Raw genomic sequence first — 20361 nt, 5'->3', positions numbered from 1 at the left:
AAGTTCTTCGAGTTTCTTCTGCAAAATGGTGTACCTCTTTGTCATGTTTTCTTCTTACTTTGTTGGTTTGCCTCCGTGTAAAGAATTTTGGTTATTCTTCATGCCGTTTTTAATATCTGGAGACTTTGTGATTATAGGCCGAAGGGGTGACGGTTACAATAATATCTGGGAATTATACATGCATTGTACGTGACGGTTGACCTTTGACGGTTGAGATTTTGATTTTGATTTTTTTAAGGTTTTGAGTTTTTGCATGTGACGGTTGATGTTCCGACGGTGCATGAAACTTGCATTACATTTTGCTCTGCGTTACTCTTCTAAACACTTGGTCTATAAATAAAATTAAGAGATGAGATAGATAATTTTAGATAAAAGTTAAAAATTAAATAAAATATTATTAAAATATTATTTTTTAATATTATTATTTTTTTTGAATTTAAAAAAATTAAATTATTTATTATATTTTGTGTAGAAATTTAAAAAAATTATAATAATAAAATGATATGAGATGAGTTAAGATAGTTTCTCAATTCAAACAGGGCCTGCTGAGCGGCCCAGCATTTATCGTTGGGCATGTCTCATATTATACTTGCACTTTTTTTTTATTTCATATATTTTTTAAACATCTTTAAATATTTAAAAAAAAAGATACAAATTCACTAGTAATTACTTCTTTAAAAATAAGCGATCAAATCTAAGGAACAAAAACATAGAGCAAACTAGTATTTTCCAAAATAAATTTACGATATGTAGAGCTAAATAACGAGAACGCGATAATTGGGCCTTATCTGGGAAAAGGAGCCCATTGAAGCCCAGCTCATTAAAGGAGCAATTTATTTTATTAGTTGAACTAGTCCAAGATTTGCAAGAGAATATCACGAGAGCAAAGTAAGACGTGTTCCGATAGACAAGGAATCACTCGACTTCTCAACAATGAAGGATATGGGATCGCTCAGCTCTCTATAAATACTACGGTGCGTACCCAGGTAAAGAGACGACTCTTTATTTTAGAAACTATAAGAGCTCAAACTGGACTACAAAGAGGATCTTCAATGAACTAACTTAACCATCGGAATTTCTCCCGGCCACCATCGCCGATCATCTTTGAAGCCTGGTATTAATCAGTCCGACTGGAATTGGAGTGAACAAAAGCTAACTGTCACTTGAAATACTACATGAGATTGTAAAACTCATTTTATTGTGAAATAGATCACTCATCTTCTTGAAATACCCCTAGAAGGTGCACAAAGAGAAGAATCATCAAAATTCTCTACTTTCCCCTCATCACTACAACAATTGACTTCGTGATAGGATGCTAAACTACACACTACTAACGATCTTGGATAACGTTTCTGTACTTTTCAAGGATTTAAAAGAACAGCTATTTGAACCCCATCAAAATCATCCACATTGAATACCTTACAAGTTCATGGATGTAAACGAATAGCACACCCTTGAACGCATGTATGCCTAATCTATGTAGGGTAGCCGCTCGATTCAGAAGTACAGGTTGCCCTGCATAACTTCTTCCTCGAGTATTTCTCATACAATTGACTATTTTTTTTCTCGGATTTTACACTAAAAGAAACCTCCAAATAGTGGGGGAGAGGCATCAGGATGCAAGACCTACCCACAAATTTGTCATGTCTACAAGTTTATTTATCTGAGAAAAAATACTATATTCGCACCATTTTTCTTCAAGAATACAACTGATAGCCTTTATATACAGAGAAAGAAGCTCATGTCAAATTCAGAAAAAAAAAAGGGGCCAGGCAATTTGACAACAAGAAGCTGTGCAAGCTAACAAACCTTCAGAATTGGGTGTATGAGACCAGGAACCTCCTTTGAAGACTCAGAGCATGTTACAACCAAATAAGACAGAATGTATACTCACATTTGGAGAAGATTATTCACGGTAATAGCAACAGAATTTGTTTGCAGCAAGTCCTGAAAATGATGTATAGGGTCTTAAACAGATTAGATGATTCTTGAAAGAAAGAATCAACTTTTTAGAGGTTAGAGACACAATATATTCCCAAATCCAAATTATACCTGCAAAATTATGTCATCAGGGATGTGTGGCAAAACCTCCCTTACAGTCTCAGCCATGGCAAGTATGTTTGCCATACTGTCATTAGCAGGGCGTGAGGCAGTCCTCATATGTAACCCATTGGTGCCGCCAATGTATCTGCCACCAGCAGCAGGAGGAATGGGTGGACCAGTTGTGGCAGGCTGAGAGGGATTTGCAGGCCAAAGATTCCATGCACCATCTTCAAGGGCAGTCTGTGCATAGGTTTCTCCTACTGATGCAAGATGCCTCATCATCATCTGAACTCTCCCTAATCCAACTGATCTGATAGCAGTAGAGGGTCCAGCTCCCTCAACACCCTGGCTTGGCCAAGTATGCACCCAACTTGAATCCAGTCCTGTACCCCTATGGGGCAAGAAGAGGAAGATTTCCACAAAAGAAACAAGAAAAGCGGTTTAACTTACTGCATAAACACCCATGCATAAAAAATTGCTTCTTGTATGGTGTTTAAAGAGGTCACCGAACTTACATCCAAGAGAACAGGTTCTTTTGCAACTTCTTAAACACAAAACAGTTATGGAAGAGTATAAACGGCTATATCGATTATTACATATGGAACTTCTGTGGACTCTTCTTTGTTGTTGCTTTTTTTTCTAAAACTGCACTTTAATTCGTAGCTGGCCCATGAAACATTTTATCAGGCAAGTCATTATCTATAAACAAAAAATAAAGCCTGAAAAGAACTTCTCTGATGAAAGATGCCAGCTGGACTACTGGTAGAGTTGCAGGATGGAGATTCAGATACCCCAAACCTAGGTTCAAGTCAGATTATCTGAGTGCATTCCAATGGCAGTTATGCTTTTTTACCAAGACGTAGCAAGGCCCACTAATTTCAAGGTCCGCACAAAAAACTACAATGACATATTGTAAAAAAGTGAACCTCCAAGGATCGTCTTCCAGAGGGTTCTGTGTCTGATTTGGAAACACTCCAGTAGGTAGGGTATGCCTGGAAGTGTTTTGGTGATCAAGTCCGGCACTTATTTGATGTGCAAGCTGCTCATCACTCAGAACTTCTCCAGTACGGTGGTTAGCTTCATTTGGAGGTCTGCCAACAAAAAGCGGCTTTCGACAAGTAGGACATGTATAAGTCTCACTTGAACCTTGATCCAACCTGGCATAATGAGTAAGCTTTAGCATGACTCAGTCTTGAAAAAGATGAATGCTAACCAAAAATAGGCGAGTCATACCAAGATCTCAAGCATGCAAGATGAAAAAGATGCTTGCAGTGTAACTTTTTAGCCTTAGCCATGGGTTCCTGTCAATGGGCAGTTCTTCAACTTAGAAGGATGAATAATAACTAAAAGGTTAACAAGAAAAGATCTAATCATACCCTACAGATGGCACATTCATCTTCAAATGCTTGTAGCTCTTCAGCTGTTGCATTGGGAAGGGCAGCATGAAGAGCACCAAAAGCTTCTCTCAATTTGATGAATCCTTTTATTCGCTTCAAAAGAGCACTTAGCAAGGCCTGATCATAATTTCTAAATTACTCATAGATTGAGCATCATTCGATTTAAAATAACCAAATAAAATGATTATTGGAATGTTCCGATGGAAAGTAGGATCAGATATATATTTACACGTATATTTAGGAAAAGGATTGCATCCACAAGATGGAATGCCATGCCATGAAGCCACCAAATATGCACGTAATGACTGAGTGCCATTAAAATTGTTGCTATGTCCAGGGAAAACCCCAAATTCCGAATAAGAATGCCTTTCCATTCTGATAATGAACCTGCAGTCACACTCCTTAATCAGAAAACATTAAATCCACTACAATCAGCTACGTTGAAGAAAATCACTGCTTTCACATTAGTTTTGGAGTGTATTCCACAAAATAGTTTGTTCACCCTTTATTTCAATCACCTGGAACGTGTGTGCATGCTCCAACTTTACATGACAATTACACTAAAGTCTAAACATACACATTGAGAGAAAATAATTTTTGATAAGTACATTGAGAGAGAAGATTTACGAAAAATACAAGCAATAGGAAGAAGATTCATGAAAATACAAACAATTAACAACAAAAAGAAATGAGAGAACCATTTTATCTTTTGAGATGGTTAATTCAGTTTTTTGAGCAGCCAATACCAGTTGTAGGATGAGCTTCATATAATAGAAAATAAGAACATCAATAGATTCAATACAAACATGTCAGATTTTAATTCCTTCAATATTCTTTTCCCTAGAATTTTTAATTACTCTTTTTTATATGGAAGGTGGATGTGTTAGGGAGACATGTCAAGATAGTGAAAGTGAGAAAAAATAACCTGCTGCTGATGTATCAAAAAGTTTGAACCTTTGGAAATTTGTATTACTCCCTGCTGAATAATGGAGCCATATATCAAGCAACTGAAATCCATGAACTAAAATAGCCTGCAGAGCATATTTCATAAACCAAACAATCAAGTCAACCTGAGTACTGATATCTCACAGGATCTTTTTCGTTTGATAGGTACTGATATCTAACAGGATCTAACAGTTTTACCTGCAATGTCTCAAAAGCAATACTGATGGGCTCAAAGAATAACAACAGAAACATAGATGATCCCAGCGTTCTATATATTACTAGACATAGCCTAATCCTGCGCCAAAAAATAAAGTATAAATAAGAAAATGACAGCATAGATATGTAAGGAGAATATAGGAAAGGAGAAACATGGAGGAAAAGAGAACACGGGCTCTTCGTAGTATTTACTTCTAATAATTCATAGTCTCTATCTTATTTTACACGAACAAGGCCTGTACATAGCCAAAACAAAACCCTAAAACCATATGGTACCAAATCAAGACCCATATTATATCCCTTTAACAGAGAGACTCACTATACAGGGATGGCTATAGAAATCAAGACTCCCGAAGGGTCCTACATAAAATAGAGTGCATCAACTAGGCTGCTGGTCAAACACCTATCAAGCACTTTCTTGGAGCCTTGTAAAATGTTGAAAGAGTACCTAGCAAGCAATCACGAAGAAACCCTTATAAAATAGCCATGAGGAACTCATTACCAGAGGGAACTGCAATTCAATCTGTACCTGGATAACCACCAGTAATATTATCAACTTTCTACATTTAACTTCTACAAGTTTTGATACTCCAGAATTTTATACATAGCATAAATAACAATTGCATGAATGGCAGAACATGTGAAAACCAACGTACTTGTCTAGTTACTCCAATCCAAAAAATCAAAGTTTTCAAACCTTCCGAATGCCCATCAAACAGTCCACACAACAAAACCAAAAACAAATAAAAAATAAAAATGAACAAAAAGGAAAACAACCATAAAAATGAAAATAAATGTAAATTAGTTTTTTAAACCTAGATTATAGATAGAGAGAGAGAGAGAGAGATAGATTTAAAAATACCAAAAACAGTCAACAGAGAGGACCAACAATAACACCGAATATACACGAAAATATGCCCAAGGAGTAGCAGAAGGGGATGCATTCAAGCGTTCAAGTCGATCTCTGGCCAAAGCTTGAAACATCTGGATAATAAGCAGAAGATGGTTAGAGAATATGCTATTCTTCTGTATCAAACACTAAAATGAGAATTCCTATCATGAAATATTGTCTCATGTACCTTCAAAGAACATAGTACGATCAACCAGATTGACCACAAGCCTGCTTGATATATTGTTGGTGGAGCAACCAGTGGTAGAAATGTCCCCTGCTCGATATTCATCAACATACACAATCTTTTTATATAAGTAAAAGTATTTATAATGGCAAAGTAGGTATAGCCCATGTACAAAGGAAGTACACAAGAAGAAACACCTAGTTACATCAACAGACATAATTACCCAACCATAAACATTGACTTCCTTCTCTTGATTGGTAATCAACATAAGCACCTCATGGGACATGAATGCATGAACTTATCCACCACCCCATTCTTCTAGGGGGTTTTAGCCTTTTAGGAGCCATTTGGCCTTGAGATCATTAGCATGAATATTGACAAAACAATGGAGCTAGCAAAACTATCAAGATAACATCAAAGATTCAATATATAGATGCATTTTAAGTCCATAGACTTCCTATGAACCCCATTGCTTACATCATCCAACTATCTCTTACCACATCAGATTTTCAAAAGCTAACAACCAAGTTGCTCCATGGTAAACACAACCATAATGATGATGATGATGATGATGATAAATTGTAACAACAATAACAATAATAAAAACAACCCTTTTAAATTTGTCAACACTTTTAACCTTAAAACCCAAAAAGTGGAGAATTGTTTAAAAAAACTTCCAATTTTCATTGATTATAGGGGATTGGCATTCACCTTAGTACAGGCCAAACATGAAACAAATCTAACAGGTATGTGCCTGAATGGGTAACAAAGCCAACCAAAGAGCTCTAGGCCAAAGGCCCAAGCCCAGCACTTCCTTAAAGTGTACTGGAAATACCCAAGGTCTCAAACAAGGGGACTGATCAAACAAACTAACCAACTCCAATCCATCGCCAACAAAGGCAGGGTGCTGTAGAACACCAAGGTGCTACAGGGCTGACCAGGAAGATCACTATGTTAAACCAATTCATCTGGAGATTGACTAACAAATATCTCCATGTTTTCAGGACACTTGGGAATGCATTTGAGTGGGTAGAGAAATGTGAGGAGGCCTTCCACGAGCTGAATAGATACTTGAGCCAGCACCTGCTGCTCAGCTGAACAATCGAGGGAGAGATCCTGAACTTATACCTGGTAATCTCACCCGTGACAATCAGCTCAGCATTAGATAGCCCACACAATTAGTTGAATCATCAAAATCCAACCATTAAAAGCACTAGAACATCAGCTCTACACTTCGATTTGGTAGAGGGGACATTTTGAAAGATGCTTTGTGTTTGGTTATAGAAAAAAATTATACTTCACTAATTATGGGCTCTAAAAGAGAAAGGAAAAATGATTACCTTCCCAAAGCTTCCTGCATCAATCTTTTCTCATGACTTGCGGCTGTTGTATGAGAAGATAATAGTGTAGTTCTAATAGATATGAGTAAAAACAAATTTTAATTTAAAAAGGTAATGAAAATACTTTTTAGAATCTCCTAGTCATAGGTATAACCAACTCTTGATGAAAATACGTTTTGGAAAACCCAGAGACTGATTATGTACAAATATAAGAGGCGTTTATTGTGGAGCAAATTATTCTTAACCTCTTCAAAAACAGATTTGTAAAGAGATAATTAAATGGTGCATACAAAGGATTTTATAGAAATTCCTTATTGAGATCAAATCTAATTATATATATGCATGTATACTGCATATATACACGCAGCATTTCTAAACTTGATCTCTACCGAAACATATTAAATTGCCATCAACATTTAGCCATCCACAACGCAAAGTCATACTTCTCCTCAAGTAAATTATATTCATTAGCGATCAATCCACTATACCATGGTGGAAACCCTATGATATGAAAAGAATGACTCTGAGAGACATGTAACACAATTTTTTGGCACCACAAATTAATGGACCACCAAACAAATCACCATAATTTTTGTTCCTTTCTTTCCCTCCCAATAATCTCCATTTTTGCTATGGCCAAAGGCAATGACATTGACTGCTGGTGATGAAGACACTAACTATGAACTATAGTTGAAATTGATCGTATCAATCAAGTGTGTTTTTCTTTTGCTGGTGATCAAAACAACAACTATGAAGTATAGTTAAAAATTGATTGCATCAATCAAGTGGAATTTTCTTTTATTTTTGAATCAATCAAGTGGTTTTTTCTTTTATTTTGGAATTGAAGTGGATAAGGTTCATATCACAAGCACATTAATTATTTACGAAGGCCTCTGTGCTTTCACTATAGCCAGCCATAACTAGATCCACCACCAACCACTGTCTTCACCATGGATCTCCACCAAACAGCTGCCAAACCATCATAACTCCCTCATCAAGCCCAACCACACCCAACTTTGCTGCAGCCACAATCCATGATAGCCAACAGAACCAAACCCATTTAGGCTTCTAACACCACCACCAGAGGCCAAAATAATAACAAATGCAACAATGTATTACATAAATTTCAAAGTCATAAAACTTGAAAAAAAAAATCTTCATTTTTTGTATAATAAAGTAAGGTACAAATCTTCCAACAAGTTCTATACATAATCCTATGAATGTTAATGGGAAAGAATCCCAAACACTTGTAAAAGAAGAAAAAGATTATGTGTCATTTAAATAGATGCATATCACCATTAATCATGATCAGAATATATTTTTTTCTACAACATGAAAGTTTACCTTGTAAATAACATAATAGATAAGACGTTCCAATAACTTCCTAGTTTCAGAAGGATACAACTCCGCAAAGAATAGAGTCTGCATGTGAAATATATAAATCAGAATTGTCAAGACAAAGTTACCAGTCAGAAACATTCATCATAAAATAGGAGCTTTGTAAGACCACTGAATGACTAGTTGGTGGGGCTAGACCATTGTTCCATCAGGGATTCTATACAGTTTCATGACCATTATTTTGAATCATGTGCGAATTTTAGTGTAACTTTCCTTCTTTATTCTTTTATATAAGTAAAATTCAGTTCATTAAAAGTGTGGAAGGGAAGAACTCTAGTATGCATGATGCATACAAGACATAACCGAACTCTAGTATGCATGATGCATACAAGACATAACCCCTTAATGATTAGTGTGAACTTTCTTAACTGAAATCTGATTTCAAGTTATTTGAGTTCATTTAAGTAGATCCAGGCTAGGGATTAACATGTCAACATGAAATATGAATGTCTGCAATCCATCTCAACACCCCCCCCCCCCCCCAAAAAAAAAAAAAATTTGATGAATGAAATGAAAAAAGGAGAATAATGTCCACTAATAAAATTTATCTTACTTATAAAAAATTAAAATGGAGAACAATGAAACAGGTTGCCAGATTATTGATACCCAAAGCTTTCAGATGACCAACATAGGTCCCCCCATAAGTGGCCCATCGGGCACAGTCATGGAAAAATAATGTAACACTTTGAAGCTTTACACAAACAAATGTTCCAAAAGACCAATATTCAATCCATATATAGCTTTTTCCTTTTTTATGAATCCATCTTTGTCACTCTCAATGATTCAGAGATAACCTCAAAATAGCAGGCCTTCTCACTTAGTTTTCCACAACGCCAAGTAATGATACATAGGCCCAGGCAGAAACAGTTCCATTACAAGTTTTTAATTATTTCCATTAAGCTCAACATATCTCTATTTCCAATGGCATACACTTATTGGGGTTCATTTCTCAAGGCTTTTAAAAAAAACCAAATAACCCATTTAGTAGAGGATAAGCGTATAGAATTATGGTTAAATACAATCATAAAACCCATTATCCTGCCAGAGCAGTTGAACACCAAACTCCCTGAAAAAATAAATAAAATCAACCACCTTTCCTCAAAATCTAGAGAAAGTTGGTTTCCATCTTAACCAATGGCATGCAGTCTTTATATCCAAATGATCCGTTTTACAGGAAACACGCCAATTAACTATTGCAGTCATTTATATTGTAAATTTGTTTATTACCATTCTTTCCATCACTCAATCACCATGTCATCAACAGAGTAAAATGCACATTTAAAAAAAAAAATCACCTCCTTCATGGAAATAACAAGTCCTATGGCAACACCAGTAATATTCACACAATGGACTTGGCAACAACGCTGACTAACCACTAAAATCCTTGTGTACTGAAGAGATAAATGCAAATATTTATGTTTCTCTACTATACATTGCTTAAATCAACATACAGTCCAGATAGTTCATTGATCAACACAAAGTCATGATTGCTTGTTAATCAAAATTCTCCCAGTAATATAGCACCTTACCTTTAGACATAGAACAAGTAAAACAAAGACATTGAGCACAAAATTTGTTAGCAGTCCAATGGTGGCATAAGAACCCAAAAGCAGCTCAATGACACGGCTCGCATTCTCTGAGTGAATAAACTTCTCACTGATTAGTCCATTCGATTTTAGCTCATCTAAAGACAATTCAATCCGGAGTCGCAGACCAACAAAGCTTAGCACCGTAGACAACACCGAGATGGCTATATAGCGCACACCCATTAGTATGGACAATAAATTCAGCCTCTTTACCAGAGCACAACTCCCAAATTTTCATCAACACGTCATCAACCTAACTCTTGGAAGATTAGAATCGCGATTAGAAATGAAGTGAATAGTGAGGCATAAAACTTAAGGTAGCTTCACATCCCACCAAAACTTACTAAAATGGCACTAAACCCCACAAGATGAAGTCCAAAAACCTGTGCCCAGAAAAAGTGAAAAAAGATTGATAAAATAACCAGGTGACGCATCACACAAATCAACCAAATAGAAAAACATAATTAACAGACTATATAGTGATAATGCTCAGTTCGTCGCTAAGAATACGTGTAAGACTTTCATTTCTTCGAGACCCAAACAGCGAGAACATAAAGAACGGATATTTCTGTTTCTTTTTTCTTTTCCTTTTTTGCAGCTAGAAGAATTCAAATGTGCAATAAAACATTTAAAGTCAATTTACGGATACATGAACTAGAAAATTCTGGTATCGATCGTGAACATCAACTAAATGTTAGAAATTTCAACAGCAAAAAGGAAAACAAATAAATTTTGGTGAACCCCGAAAAATTAACCGGAGATAAAATAGAATTACCTAGCAGATGTACTGTGCGAATATGAAACTGGAAACATTATCTATGATCCTCTGATTTCAAAGCATTTTGGAATAATTGAGGGAGATTTTGAGAAAACATTAAGCAAATGACAGACCTGATCGATCTAAAGACGACACAGCAGTTACTTCGGTCTGCCTTTCTGCAAGTTTCATCGGACTCGCGTTTTACACATTTTCTTCTTGCGAAAGCGACAACCCAATGATCACAAAAGAAAGCTTGAATATTTATTGTCCTATATATATATATATATATATGTTGATTTTGATTTTACCAAAAAAAAAAAAAGAAAATTATAGATTTTGATAAAGTTTGAATCATAGATTTTTTATTTTAATTTTGGAAGAGTTATCAATCTTTTTGTATTATAAAAAATGAATTATAAAGCTTAAGGGAAATTTATATTTTACACACTTTCTGATAATTTGATTGCGTAAATTGCTTTTTTTTTTTATTCTTATTAATTATTAAATATTAATCATCACACATTCATATTTTCTGATGTTGTTGGAGAGGTGAACGTTAAAAAAAGGAAAAATCTTATTGCAAGCAAGTTTATGCACCAATTTGTACACCAATATTGATATGTAATACATATGTTTAATGAAATGATGTGAATTAAAAATGAAAATAATTTTTATGATATAGGAGATTTTCTTCTTCTCTTAAAAAATTTTTTTTCATTTTTTTTAAATAAAAAAAAATCATTGGTACGCGATATGATGCACGAACTCGCTTGCATCTAGCAAAGCCCTTAAAAAAAATAACTACTTTTTCTTCTTACCTTAAAATAAGAATAATGTTATTTTATCATTTGAAACTTATCGCTCAAATAATTTGACGTAAAACCATCATGTGATGCAACATATTTTATTAAAAAATTTAAAAATATTAAAGGAGTAGAGAAAATTTAAGTTTCATCTTATTTTTTTTTGCATTTTAAGACACCTTTTTTTATTTGAATTTTTGTGTTTTTTTTAATCAATCAAGTGCTGCCACGTCAAGAAGACGATCTGAGTGGTAAGTTTCAATCGACCCAATAGCTATACTCTTAAAATAATTTATAGATTTGGAATGTTCTAAAAGACTCTAAATTTAATTCATTGATGACATTTCCAAGAGCATCTTCATTGGCGTCAAATGAGAAAGTTGGCTAAAATTTACATAATTGATGTCAAAAATACCCCACATTGAATTGGGCAAGTCTAAAATAATTTAGACTTTTACTATAGTGGTTGGCCAAATATGAAGAACCATAATTAATTCACCAAATATTAAAATACTAATTTCTCACTCTAAACAAACATTAAAACATTAGTTTCTTACTCTAAGCAAAAATACTATTTGTTTTGTAATTAACAAATTTAGATAGAATTTTAAATGAGTTTAATCAAGTATTTTTTTTATTAGTATTAAATGACTTTTGAAAATATGATTTTTTAATATTAATTTAATTAGAATATAATTATTATTAATTTTTAATTGGTAGAGATATAAAATGTGATAAAAATAAATTAAATAAAAAAATTATTAAATTAATAATATTTTATTATTATTATATAGAGAGTGAATGAATAATCCAATGTAGAGGTTAAATTTAAATAGAATAGGCAAATGTAAAAAAGTGTGATATTGACTAAATTTTAAAGATAAATTTAGTCAAGCCAATGAGAATACTCTTAAGGGAAAACACTATCATGTTTTTGGCATCACGCTATTAACACCACATAAAAAATTATTAAAAGTAAAAAAATAAAAATTTTATTTACAAACTGTTATAAAGGGCACACAATCTAGATTATTGAAATAGCATAATTTAATTTATTAAAATTATATTTCTTGAAAATAAAATCATGTCGTATGGATGATGTAGATGTTGTTGAGGACGGTGACTCCCAAAATAATGTTGGAAAGTCACAAAGTTATCATAAGGATTTTGCTATTCATCATCTTCACACACTATACACTACACTTATTTTATTTTTTTATTTTTTGGTTTTATTATTTTAAAACTAATTAAAGTATTATACTCATCATTCATACACTACGTATTTAATAAGAGAAAAAATTATATATATTATATAGTATGTGAAGACGATGAATATAATTTTTTTTTATTATAAAGATTGACTTCTCTCATTAACCACACTATGTAGCCCATCTTCAAGGATGATTTTACCTGTTCCATGCTGCTTCTTCGAAGATCTCTCTTGATGACCTAATTTGGCGCGTCAAAAGTTGACTCTGACAACTTCTCCACTCAAATTATTTTTACGTATTTTTTATATATTTTATTAATATAATTTATCAAAATAATTATTTTATATTAAAAAAAAATGGTGCAACTAATCACGTTAACGAAGTGTACAAAAAGTACATAAAAATGACTGCACATAAAATTTTTAATTATTGTATATGATAATCATGCCATTAAATCAACGATGCTACTAAAAAATAAAATATATAATTATATAACATATGATTTATACTTAATCACGAGAGAGGATATATTAGACTAGCAATGACGTTAGATATATTAGACCACGCATTCTATGTTGTTGGTATTACGTGATTCGATTTCTAAAGAAATTTTAAATATTTAAATCTTATAAATTAAGTCATTTCGCAAAAACTATGTGAATGATATATCTTCAATAGTACAAATACTGATTTGTAAGGTAAATAACTCATTAAAATGTTCTTAAAAAAAACGAAAAAAACTCATTAAAACAGCAGTGTCCGTCGAGGGGATGGACTAGAAGATTTGGGGCGTTGTAGAATTATATGAATATTTAGGCTGCGATTGATTGTAAAATTTAGTCGAATTTAGTCTAATTTTAAACTGAGTCTAACATCTAAATACTCAATTTTTAAATTATTAAATTCATCTAAACTCAAAATCTTATTACATATGAGACTCATAACTTTTTTCAACTTAACACATATTTATAAGTGAGATCCATAACTTTTTTTCAACTTTTCATCAAAAATATTAAACTCATTTTAACATCAAAATACATTTTAAACACAATTTATATGAGTTTCACATAACTTTTTCCACTACTCAACTTATTACTATTCATAAAGAACTTGAGCTCAACATCCAAACGGAGCCTTAGGCTTTATAGGGAATTCATCTCATCTTTTTTCTAAACCTCACTTAAACATAAATACTTTTTAATTTTTAATTTTTAATATTTTTATCTATAATCATTATAATTTTTTAAACAAAACATAAAAAATAATTTAATTTTTTTAAATTCTAAAACAAAAATGATATTCTAACAATTTTTTATCTTTTATTTCTCAAAACATAATAAAACATCTTAATTCAAATTATTTTATTATTATAAAATTTGTATGCCATTTCATTCTCCAAACGGGACCTTAGCCACGTTGGTAATAGGTGATTGGGTTAAAAGTCAAAGGTTGTTGGGTGACTACTATACTCTATGTACTGTTCACTTTCCCTCTCCTCTGCATTAACCATACGGAAAATGCTATGCATCAGCCCCACACCAGCATACACTTCACATCATTTTTTTTTTTTTTTTACACTCAATAGGTTGAGTGTGTGCTGGTGTGGGGCTGATGCAAATATTTTTCCTTCCTTTAATAGACTGATAGTTGCACGTGTTACACGAGCCAATGTAATTAATTAAATGGAGGCTTCATACACCTGCCCTTCACTGTAACCTACATTTTTATTTATTTTTTTATCACCTCCGGCTGGTTCACACTTGTCCACGTTACACCAGCCAATGCAATTATTCCTCTTTTCCACCATTTTTTTGACGATCTGGGTCAAAATATGCAGATAGGTATATGAGTATGGAAATATCGTATAATTATTTTTAAAAAAATAAATAAATATAAAATTTATATAAAAAAATTTAATTTTTTAATAATAAATTCTACTCTTTTTTAAAACGATTACATAACATTTATACATTCTACGATTATATATAGCATTATTCATACTGAGAGGGAGTCTATACCTCTGTATTTTTTTCATTTTGAAACATAGCTTTTATGTCTCTGCCAAGGGGACTGACTGAAACTTAAATCTGGAGTCCAAATAAAGAAGCCAAGGTAAGACTGTATCTCATCTGAGCATCTAAGATTCTAAACTGGGCCTAAGTTGAATTAATTGCAGCTGTAGAAAAGCCTAAGAGAAGGCAATCCAGGTGAGAATTGATGGTCAGTTGCTGAATTGCTCATCTTTCTGGAAGATGCTATATGCTTAAATGTGACGGACAAACAAATAATTTACAGACAGATACTTCCTAAAAAAATCAAAAAGAAAAAAAATCCTATATATTGCAAACCAAACAATGGATAAGGTTAAAAAAATCCTCTCCTTTCTTTGACTATAATAGGGGATCTCCATTTGCATTCAATCCACAGAGGGAGCGAGCATATGAGCGCCTTGCAGAGGAAATCAAACATAGGCAGCATAAATGACCACTGCAACATTTTAGAAAAAGTTACACTTCATGTGCAGGTCTTGATGCAGGCCCTCCATGCGACCTCGATTCCTCTAGCTTTGAAGCCACCTCGGCTATGACTAGCCTGGTTAGAAGCAGCCCTGCAATTAGAGCTGCAGCCATCAACATTATGAAAACTGCACTCCAACTCGAGGAAGAAATATAGCCTGTCAATAGGGGTCCAATGGCAGCCCCAACAGAGCCTGTGCCATCGATAATTGCTGTCACAGTTGCCAGTGCTCGGGAGTTCCCTTCCAATGAATTATGGGTACCCAAGTCGGCTGAAACGGCTGTTGTTATTAGAGCATAAGGTCCATTCACAAAGATGCCAGTGATGAACATCAGAACAATATTTATGGTTAAGGAAATGTGTCCATAGCTTCGATAGAAGAAGAGAGCAGGGATAGCACAGTACATGAAACTTGCGGCTGTTATTGCTCTGGCATCTAAACGATCAGAAATGTGGCCAGCTAGAATTCCTCCAAGCACACCACCAACATCAAACAATGTTGACAAGTTTCCAGCTGTTGTGCTGGATAAATACTTGCCGTCAATAGCTGCAAAATGAAAAGCAGAAACTTAGGAATGATCAAGATGTTACTTTGTAATTCAATAACGAATTTTGGTAATCCATGAACAAGCTGCCTTCAAGGAACCCCTGCAAAGAAGGGATCCCCACAACATCAAAAGATACGATCACCTTTCCATGAAAAGTTCAGGCATATTTCAAATTACATTGATTGAAAATCAAAGGAACTATAAGAGCCAGGTGTTCGAGCTAATTCATAGAAGCATCATTTAGGCCAATAATTTACAATGCCCGCCCTTGTTTTTCATCTTTTCTGTTTTACCATCTTGTAATAACAATAAAAAATGTCAGAAAAGTTAAAACAAATTAGTACAATTGAACGGCGAAGAAGCTATTGTACCTGTGTGGCTAATGTAGAATGGAAGCCAGTAAAGAAATGTATAAGCAACCAATTTTGCAAAGAAGAGGCAAAGAGCGAAAGGAGCAACTCCTGGTATTTTCCATGCTTCTATGAAACCCACAGCTCTCTCTTTAGCCACTGTCTCTGAGTTTAACAAAGGTTGTGCTGCTCCCTCATCAGGTTTCTTGGGAGGATGAAACTCGTCACCTTCTCCCTGAGCTCCAACAGATTCAGGATTAACAGGCAATATGAGAAAAACCACCACACCAAGGAAAGCAATCATGAGACCGGGCACAACAAAGGACCATCCCCATCCGTAGCTCAATAGGGCAGAAGCAACCAGGGAACCTGTAATGTTCCCAACTGAAGTGTGAGCATTCCATATACCCATAATTAACCCCCTCTTGCTCTTTCCAAACCAGTTACCAACCACAGCAACCACTGAAGGCCATCCAGTCGATTGGAACAAACCGGCAAGCATTTGGACTATCAAAAAATAGTAAAAACTGTGTATGTTTCCCCAGTAACCAACGCCAAAAAGAGAAGTAAACAAACCAGTTCCCAGCATTCCCGCTGTTAAGAAGATCCTTAAATCAATTCTATCACCCAAATGTCCAGAGAAGTACATTCCCAGAGCATAAACTGCGAGGAAAGCGAGATCAAGTTCTCCAAGCAAGGCTGTCCCATCTGATCCATTAAATGGAGCCCAGCCATCCTCAGACACCAGGGAAAGCTTAGGCGGTTCCTGCAAGTAAGATGCCCTCCATGGTACGAACTTCAATCCAAAATCTGATGACTGAGGATCAAGGGTACTCTTAACTATGCTTGTAGTTTTTCGAGTGGCATGGTAGCTTGCGTATGCCAAAAATGTTACAATCAAAACAATTGCTTGGTGTGTTTTGAAGGAAAGGGGGGTTCCCTTTATGTACTCCAAGAACCTGAGTCCAAGGGGCTTGCTATAGTTGCTCTCATCGTTTGGTTCTGACAATGAACCCATGTATCTATTATCTATCCTCGCTCGGGAAAAGAATAAAGAGAAAGAAGAAGTTTGCCTTCAGCTTAGAGTTTCCACACTCCGCAAGCTGGAAATAAAACAATAAAGAACGATACATGAGATTGCATTTAATGAAACAATTAACCAAATCCAACAAGAGGTTCATCTAGTTGGGGGGATTAGCCAATGTTCAATAAATTGTTGTTCTTTCGTATATTTTCCTTTCTTCTTTTGATTATGACCTATTAAATGATAAATCAACTTTTTTCTTTCTTTACAGAAACTGAAAGTTGTAGCCGCAGAAACAAACATCATCAAATTGGTATATTGATTGAGGAAATCTGTACCTGAAACAAACTTCTAATCCAAGTTTAGAAAAAAAAATTATAGACCAAAAAAACAGAGTACCTTTCAGGCTTTCAACAATCAGAGTGAAATTCATCATTTTTCATTTGAAACCAAACAAGTTGATTTTTGAAAGACCTCTCTTTCACCAAAACAACCTCCACACCCAAAACAAGATACATAAAACATAAAAAAAAATACTAGGAATTGCTGAAAGTTTCTTGAAAAGGTAGAAGGATGTAACTTACAAGTCAAATGATAGTTGGAACAAGTACCCATCATCAACTTCCTACTCCACACAATCTTTCCTGGACAAAATCGATTTCCCAACTCCCCAGAAAAACAAAAAACTAGAAAAATCGAATAAAAAAACACAGAGAGCTAAACGGTCAAACTTCAAAGAAACCTCCCCAAGTACCAAGAAAGATATAAATATCAGTCTAGAGGTTCTTATAAAACTAACCTCGAAAGCTTAGCTGAGCTCAGTGAACCGCTGGCTCGATCTTACTTTCTCGATCCGTGCCTCCCTCTCTCGGGTTTACCTTTGCTTAAGAGAACAATATAAAAAACACTTCCTCGACAGCTTGTTTTTCTTCCCGAAGGAAAGAGTCCGGACTCTGGCCAACGTTAGGATTGGATTCTTTTTCCTCGTTTTGAAGTTGTAGTTATGACTAGTAAGTTACTATATTACCCATGTTCTTCCACTTGGTTAATTTCCTCTCTCTTGCCATTGAAATGACAAAAAACACCCTGTAATCATTCAGCTCTACTAGTCCTAACTACGACTTTAAAAGAATCCTCACGTTGGCCAGAGTCTGAAAATGGGTCCCCAAGTAAAATCATTCAGCTCTATTAATTCAATCTGTTAAACAATCAAAGTTGGAACATGCTGTGCATGCAGTCTCTTTCACGTCTAACGACCTCTCGATCGAGCACTTTTCGAACGAGTTGTAGTCGGCCTGATCCCATTTATATATGACTTTTCAAGCTTTTATACTACATGATACACCAGTTATATATGATCAAGCATTGGTGTACTTGAACTTTCTTGAAAATGAAGTCATGTATGTGAGAAATCATGCATGAAAAGGAAAGTACGTACTACAAGTGAAAATAATAAAAAGAATTAATTCTCATCGATTAGAGAGAGACAGCAGAGATCGATGTAGATATATATCTATATATATATATATATGAATGATCAGTTTCTATCCCATCCATCATCGATTGTTTACAAACAAAACAGGGAAGGAGCTAGCTGGCCGGGAGACTATAGATCATACATCCGTCATGATCAGTACTGTCGTCTTCTTTGCACCCATGTCTTTAAAAAAAAAAAAAAAGACACCCATTATCCATCTCTAATCGATGTAATTAGCTCCAATCACGTCACTCCATGCTTTGAAAAATGTCACCATCTTGCAGCTAGCTAGCTACTCTCAACCCCAAATTAAACAGCTAGCTAGCTAGCGAGCTTGCTTGCTTGCATAATTCTGGATCAATGCAACTTCTTGGCCACAAAGAAAAAACGAAAACGACCCATAATTTTGTTTGATACGGCAACAAATTAATACGTTTTTTCTTTCCAAAAACTACGTACGCAGTTTAATTTGTACCAAAACTTGATCAGTTCTTAATTAATTATTCACGTCTTGCATGTCATATAGACTCAACCATATATCATTGCACGCAACAGAAATAAAATAAACGGAAGTGGTTGGAATATTTCTTCCTTCCTTCCTTCACGCAATGCGGACTCTGAAAGCTCATGGGTCCCGTCATCAGATAAATCCTCATGGTCAATTAATTATGATCCAACGGTCACAAACCTGTATATGCGCAGAGTTTACGTCCACGGAAGTAAAGAGGGCAGTTTTGGTAAAAACAGATCAAAATTTTACCAAACGCCGTCGTGGTGGCAACTGGTAAAGGTCACAATTCAGCGACTTATCAAGGCTCCAATCGTCATTAGACTGTTCGGCTCATTATGTGAACGTAAAAAAGCGCGGCGAAGTGGGACAAAGTATATTCGCATATCCCATAAAGAAAGGATGATTCCGAAGCCTGTACGGTATATCCGCCTCATTATATATGGCCCACATATGCCACGTATGCATGTTTTTGGGGGGTTACAAATACAATGACGTAGCAAAGTTACTGGATGCTGGTCAAGGAGGCTGCAAAATTGGTCAATCACCTTGCGCCACGTGCGAAGGCATTCACCGCTCTGTTGTTTTTTCATAATTTTACTTATTAATTTTTAGGCTATGGTTTTTGGGAAAAGAAAAAAAAAAAAAATTGGAAGAGAAATTGTAGTTGGCATGATAACAAGTTTTTTAAAATTTTCTTATTTTCAATCTGAAATTCTTTACACCAAAATAACTTTTATCAAAATATCTTATCTCAATTGTTCTAATAAATAAATAATTTATGAAAACAGAAAACCAAACCATCTCATTTTATTTTTTTTCCCCAAAAATATCTTCAATACACTCCATTTTCCAAAACCGAATAAAAACTAATTCTAAAAACAGTCTGAATCCTAATAAAAAATATATATATATTTAAAGGGCCTCACCATTTTTTCAATAGTAAATAAAAAAAAAAGAACTCGAGATGCCATGCTTCAATTATTCAAATTTTGCTGGATGGTACTGGTTGTCAGTATCCGGCGGTGGTCACGCACCAAAGCTCTACTTGGAATTCGGCAGGCCAATTTATCCAACCCAAAATTACAGGCTCACCTAGATCTGTGCACTTCGTGGGCGCCTTCCCCCCTAAAACAGTGTCACCAAACTGGATGGTACTGTA

General features: G+C 34.7%; 2 protein-coding genes across 7 annotated transcripts; both read right to left on the bottom strand.

Annotated features, from left to right (window-relative positions):
- Positions 1-1645: 1645 nt before the first annotated feature.
- LOC109014079 (E3 ubiquitin protein ligase RIN2-like) lies at positions 1646-11016 on the bottom strand. 5 transcript variants are annotated; one of them, XM_018996392.2, is made up of 14 exons: positions 10893-11016; positions 10346-10384; positions 9945-10260; positions 8362-8439; positions 5681-5767; positions 5464-5585; positions 4584-4680; positions 4366-4471; positions 3670-3827; positions 3420-3557; positions 3277-3344; positions 2970-3200; positions 2053-2434; positions 1646-1947 (listed from the first exon to the last, which is right to left on the bottom strand). In XM_018996392.2, exons 3-14 carry the CDS (start codon positions 10182-10184, stop codon positions 1891-1893), a joined length of 1764 nt encoding a protein of 587 aa, XP_018851937.2. In that variant the 5' UTR covers positions 10185-10260; positions 10346-10384; positions 10893-11016; the 3' UTR covers positions 1646-1890. The 5 variants fall into 5 exon arrangements, with proteins under 5 accessions (XP_018851937.2, XP_018851938.2, XP_018851939.2 ...); XM_018996393.2 differs by having other exon boundaries at positions 9945-10254; positions 10893-10992; XM_018996394.2 differs by lacking the exon at positions 10893-11016 and adding an exon at positions 10777-10886.
- A 3960-nt stretch (positions 11017-14976) lies between these two features.
- LOC109014076 (putative glycerol-3-phosphate transporter 1) lies at positions 14977-18187 on the bottom strand. 2 transcript variants are annotated; one of them, XM_018996384.2, is made up of 4 exons: positions 18014-18187; positions 17799-17900; positions 16212-17293; positions 14977-15839 (listed from the first exon to the last, which is right to left on the bottom strand). In XM_018996384.2, exons 3-4 carry the CDS (start codon positions 17206-17208, stop codon positions 15283-15285), a joined length of 1554 nt encoding a protein of 517 aa, XP_018851929.1. In that variant the 5' UTR covers positions 17209-17293; positions 17799-17900; positions 18014-18187; the 3' UTR covers positions 14977-15282. The 2 variants fall into 2 exon arrangements, with proteins under 2 accessions (XP_018851929.1, XP_018851931.1); XM_018996386.2 differs by lacking the exon at positions 17799-17900.
- Between the last annotated feature and the right edge of the window lie 2174 nt (positions 18188-20361).

This window comes from Juglans regia, chromosome 10, assembly GCF_001411555.2.
Source record: "Juglans regia cultivar Chandler chromosome 10, Walnut 2.0, whole genome shotgun sequence".
Taxonomy (NCBI): domain Eukaryota; kingdom Viridiplantae; phylum Streptophyta; class Magnoliopsida; order Fagales; family Juglandaceae; genus Juglans; species Juglans regia.
This window is presented reverse-complemented; position numbering and strand designations above follow the sequence as displayed.

Coding starts and splice junctions, on each gene's coding strand:
- LOC109014079 (XM_018996392.2), bottom strand. CDS start 10,184: ATGGGTGTGCGCTATATAGCCATCTCGGTGTTGTCTACGGTGCTAAGC. Junction 4,472..4,583: donor TTGCTTTTGAGACATTGCAG/GTAAAACTGTTA, acceptor TATGCTCTGCAG/GCTATTTTAGTTCATGGATT. Junction 3,201..3,276: donor CTTGCATGCTTGAGATCTTG/GTATGACTCGCC, acceptor TCATTATGCCAG/GTTGGATCAAGGTTCAAGTG.
- LOC109014076 (XM_018996384.2), bottom strand. CDS start 17,208: ATGGGTTCATTGTCAGAACCAAACGATGAGAGCAACTATAGCAAGCCC. Junction 15,840..16,211: donor ATTCTACATTAGCCACACAG/GTACAATAGCTT, acceptor TTCATTTTGCAG/CTATTGACGGCAAGTATTTA.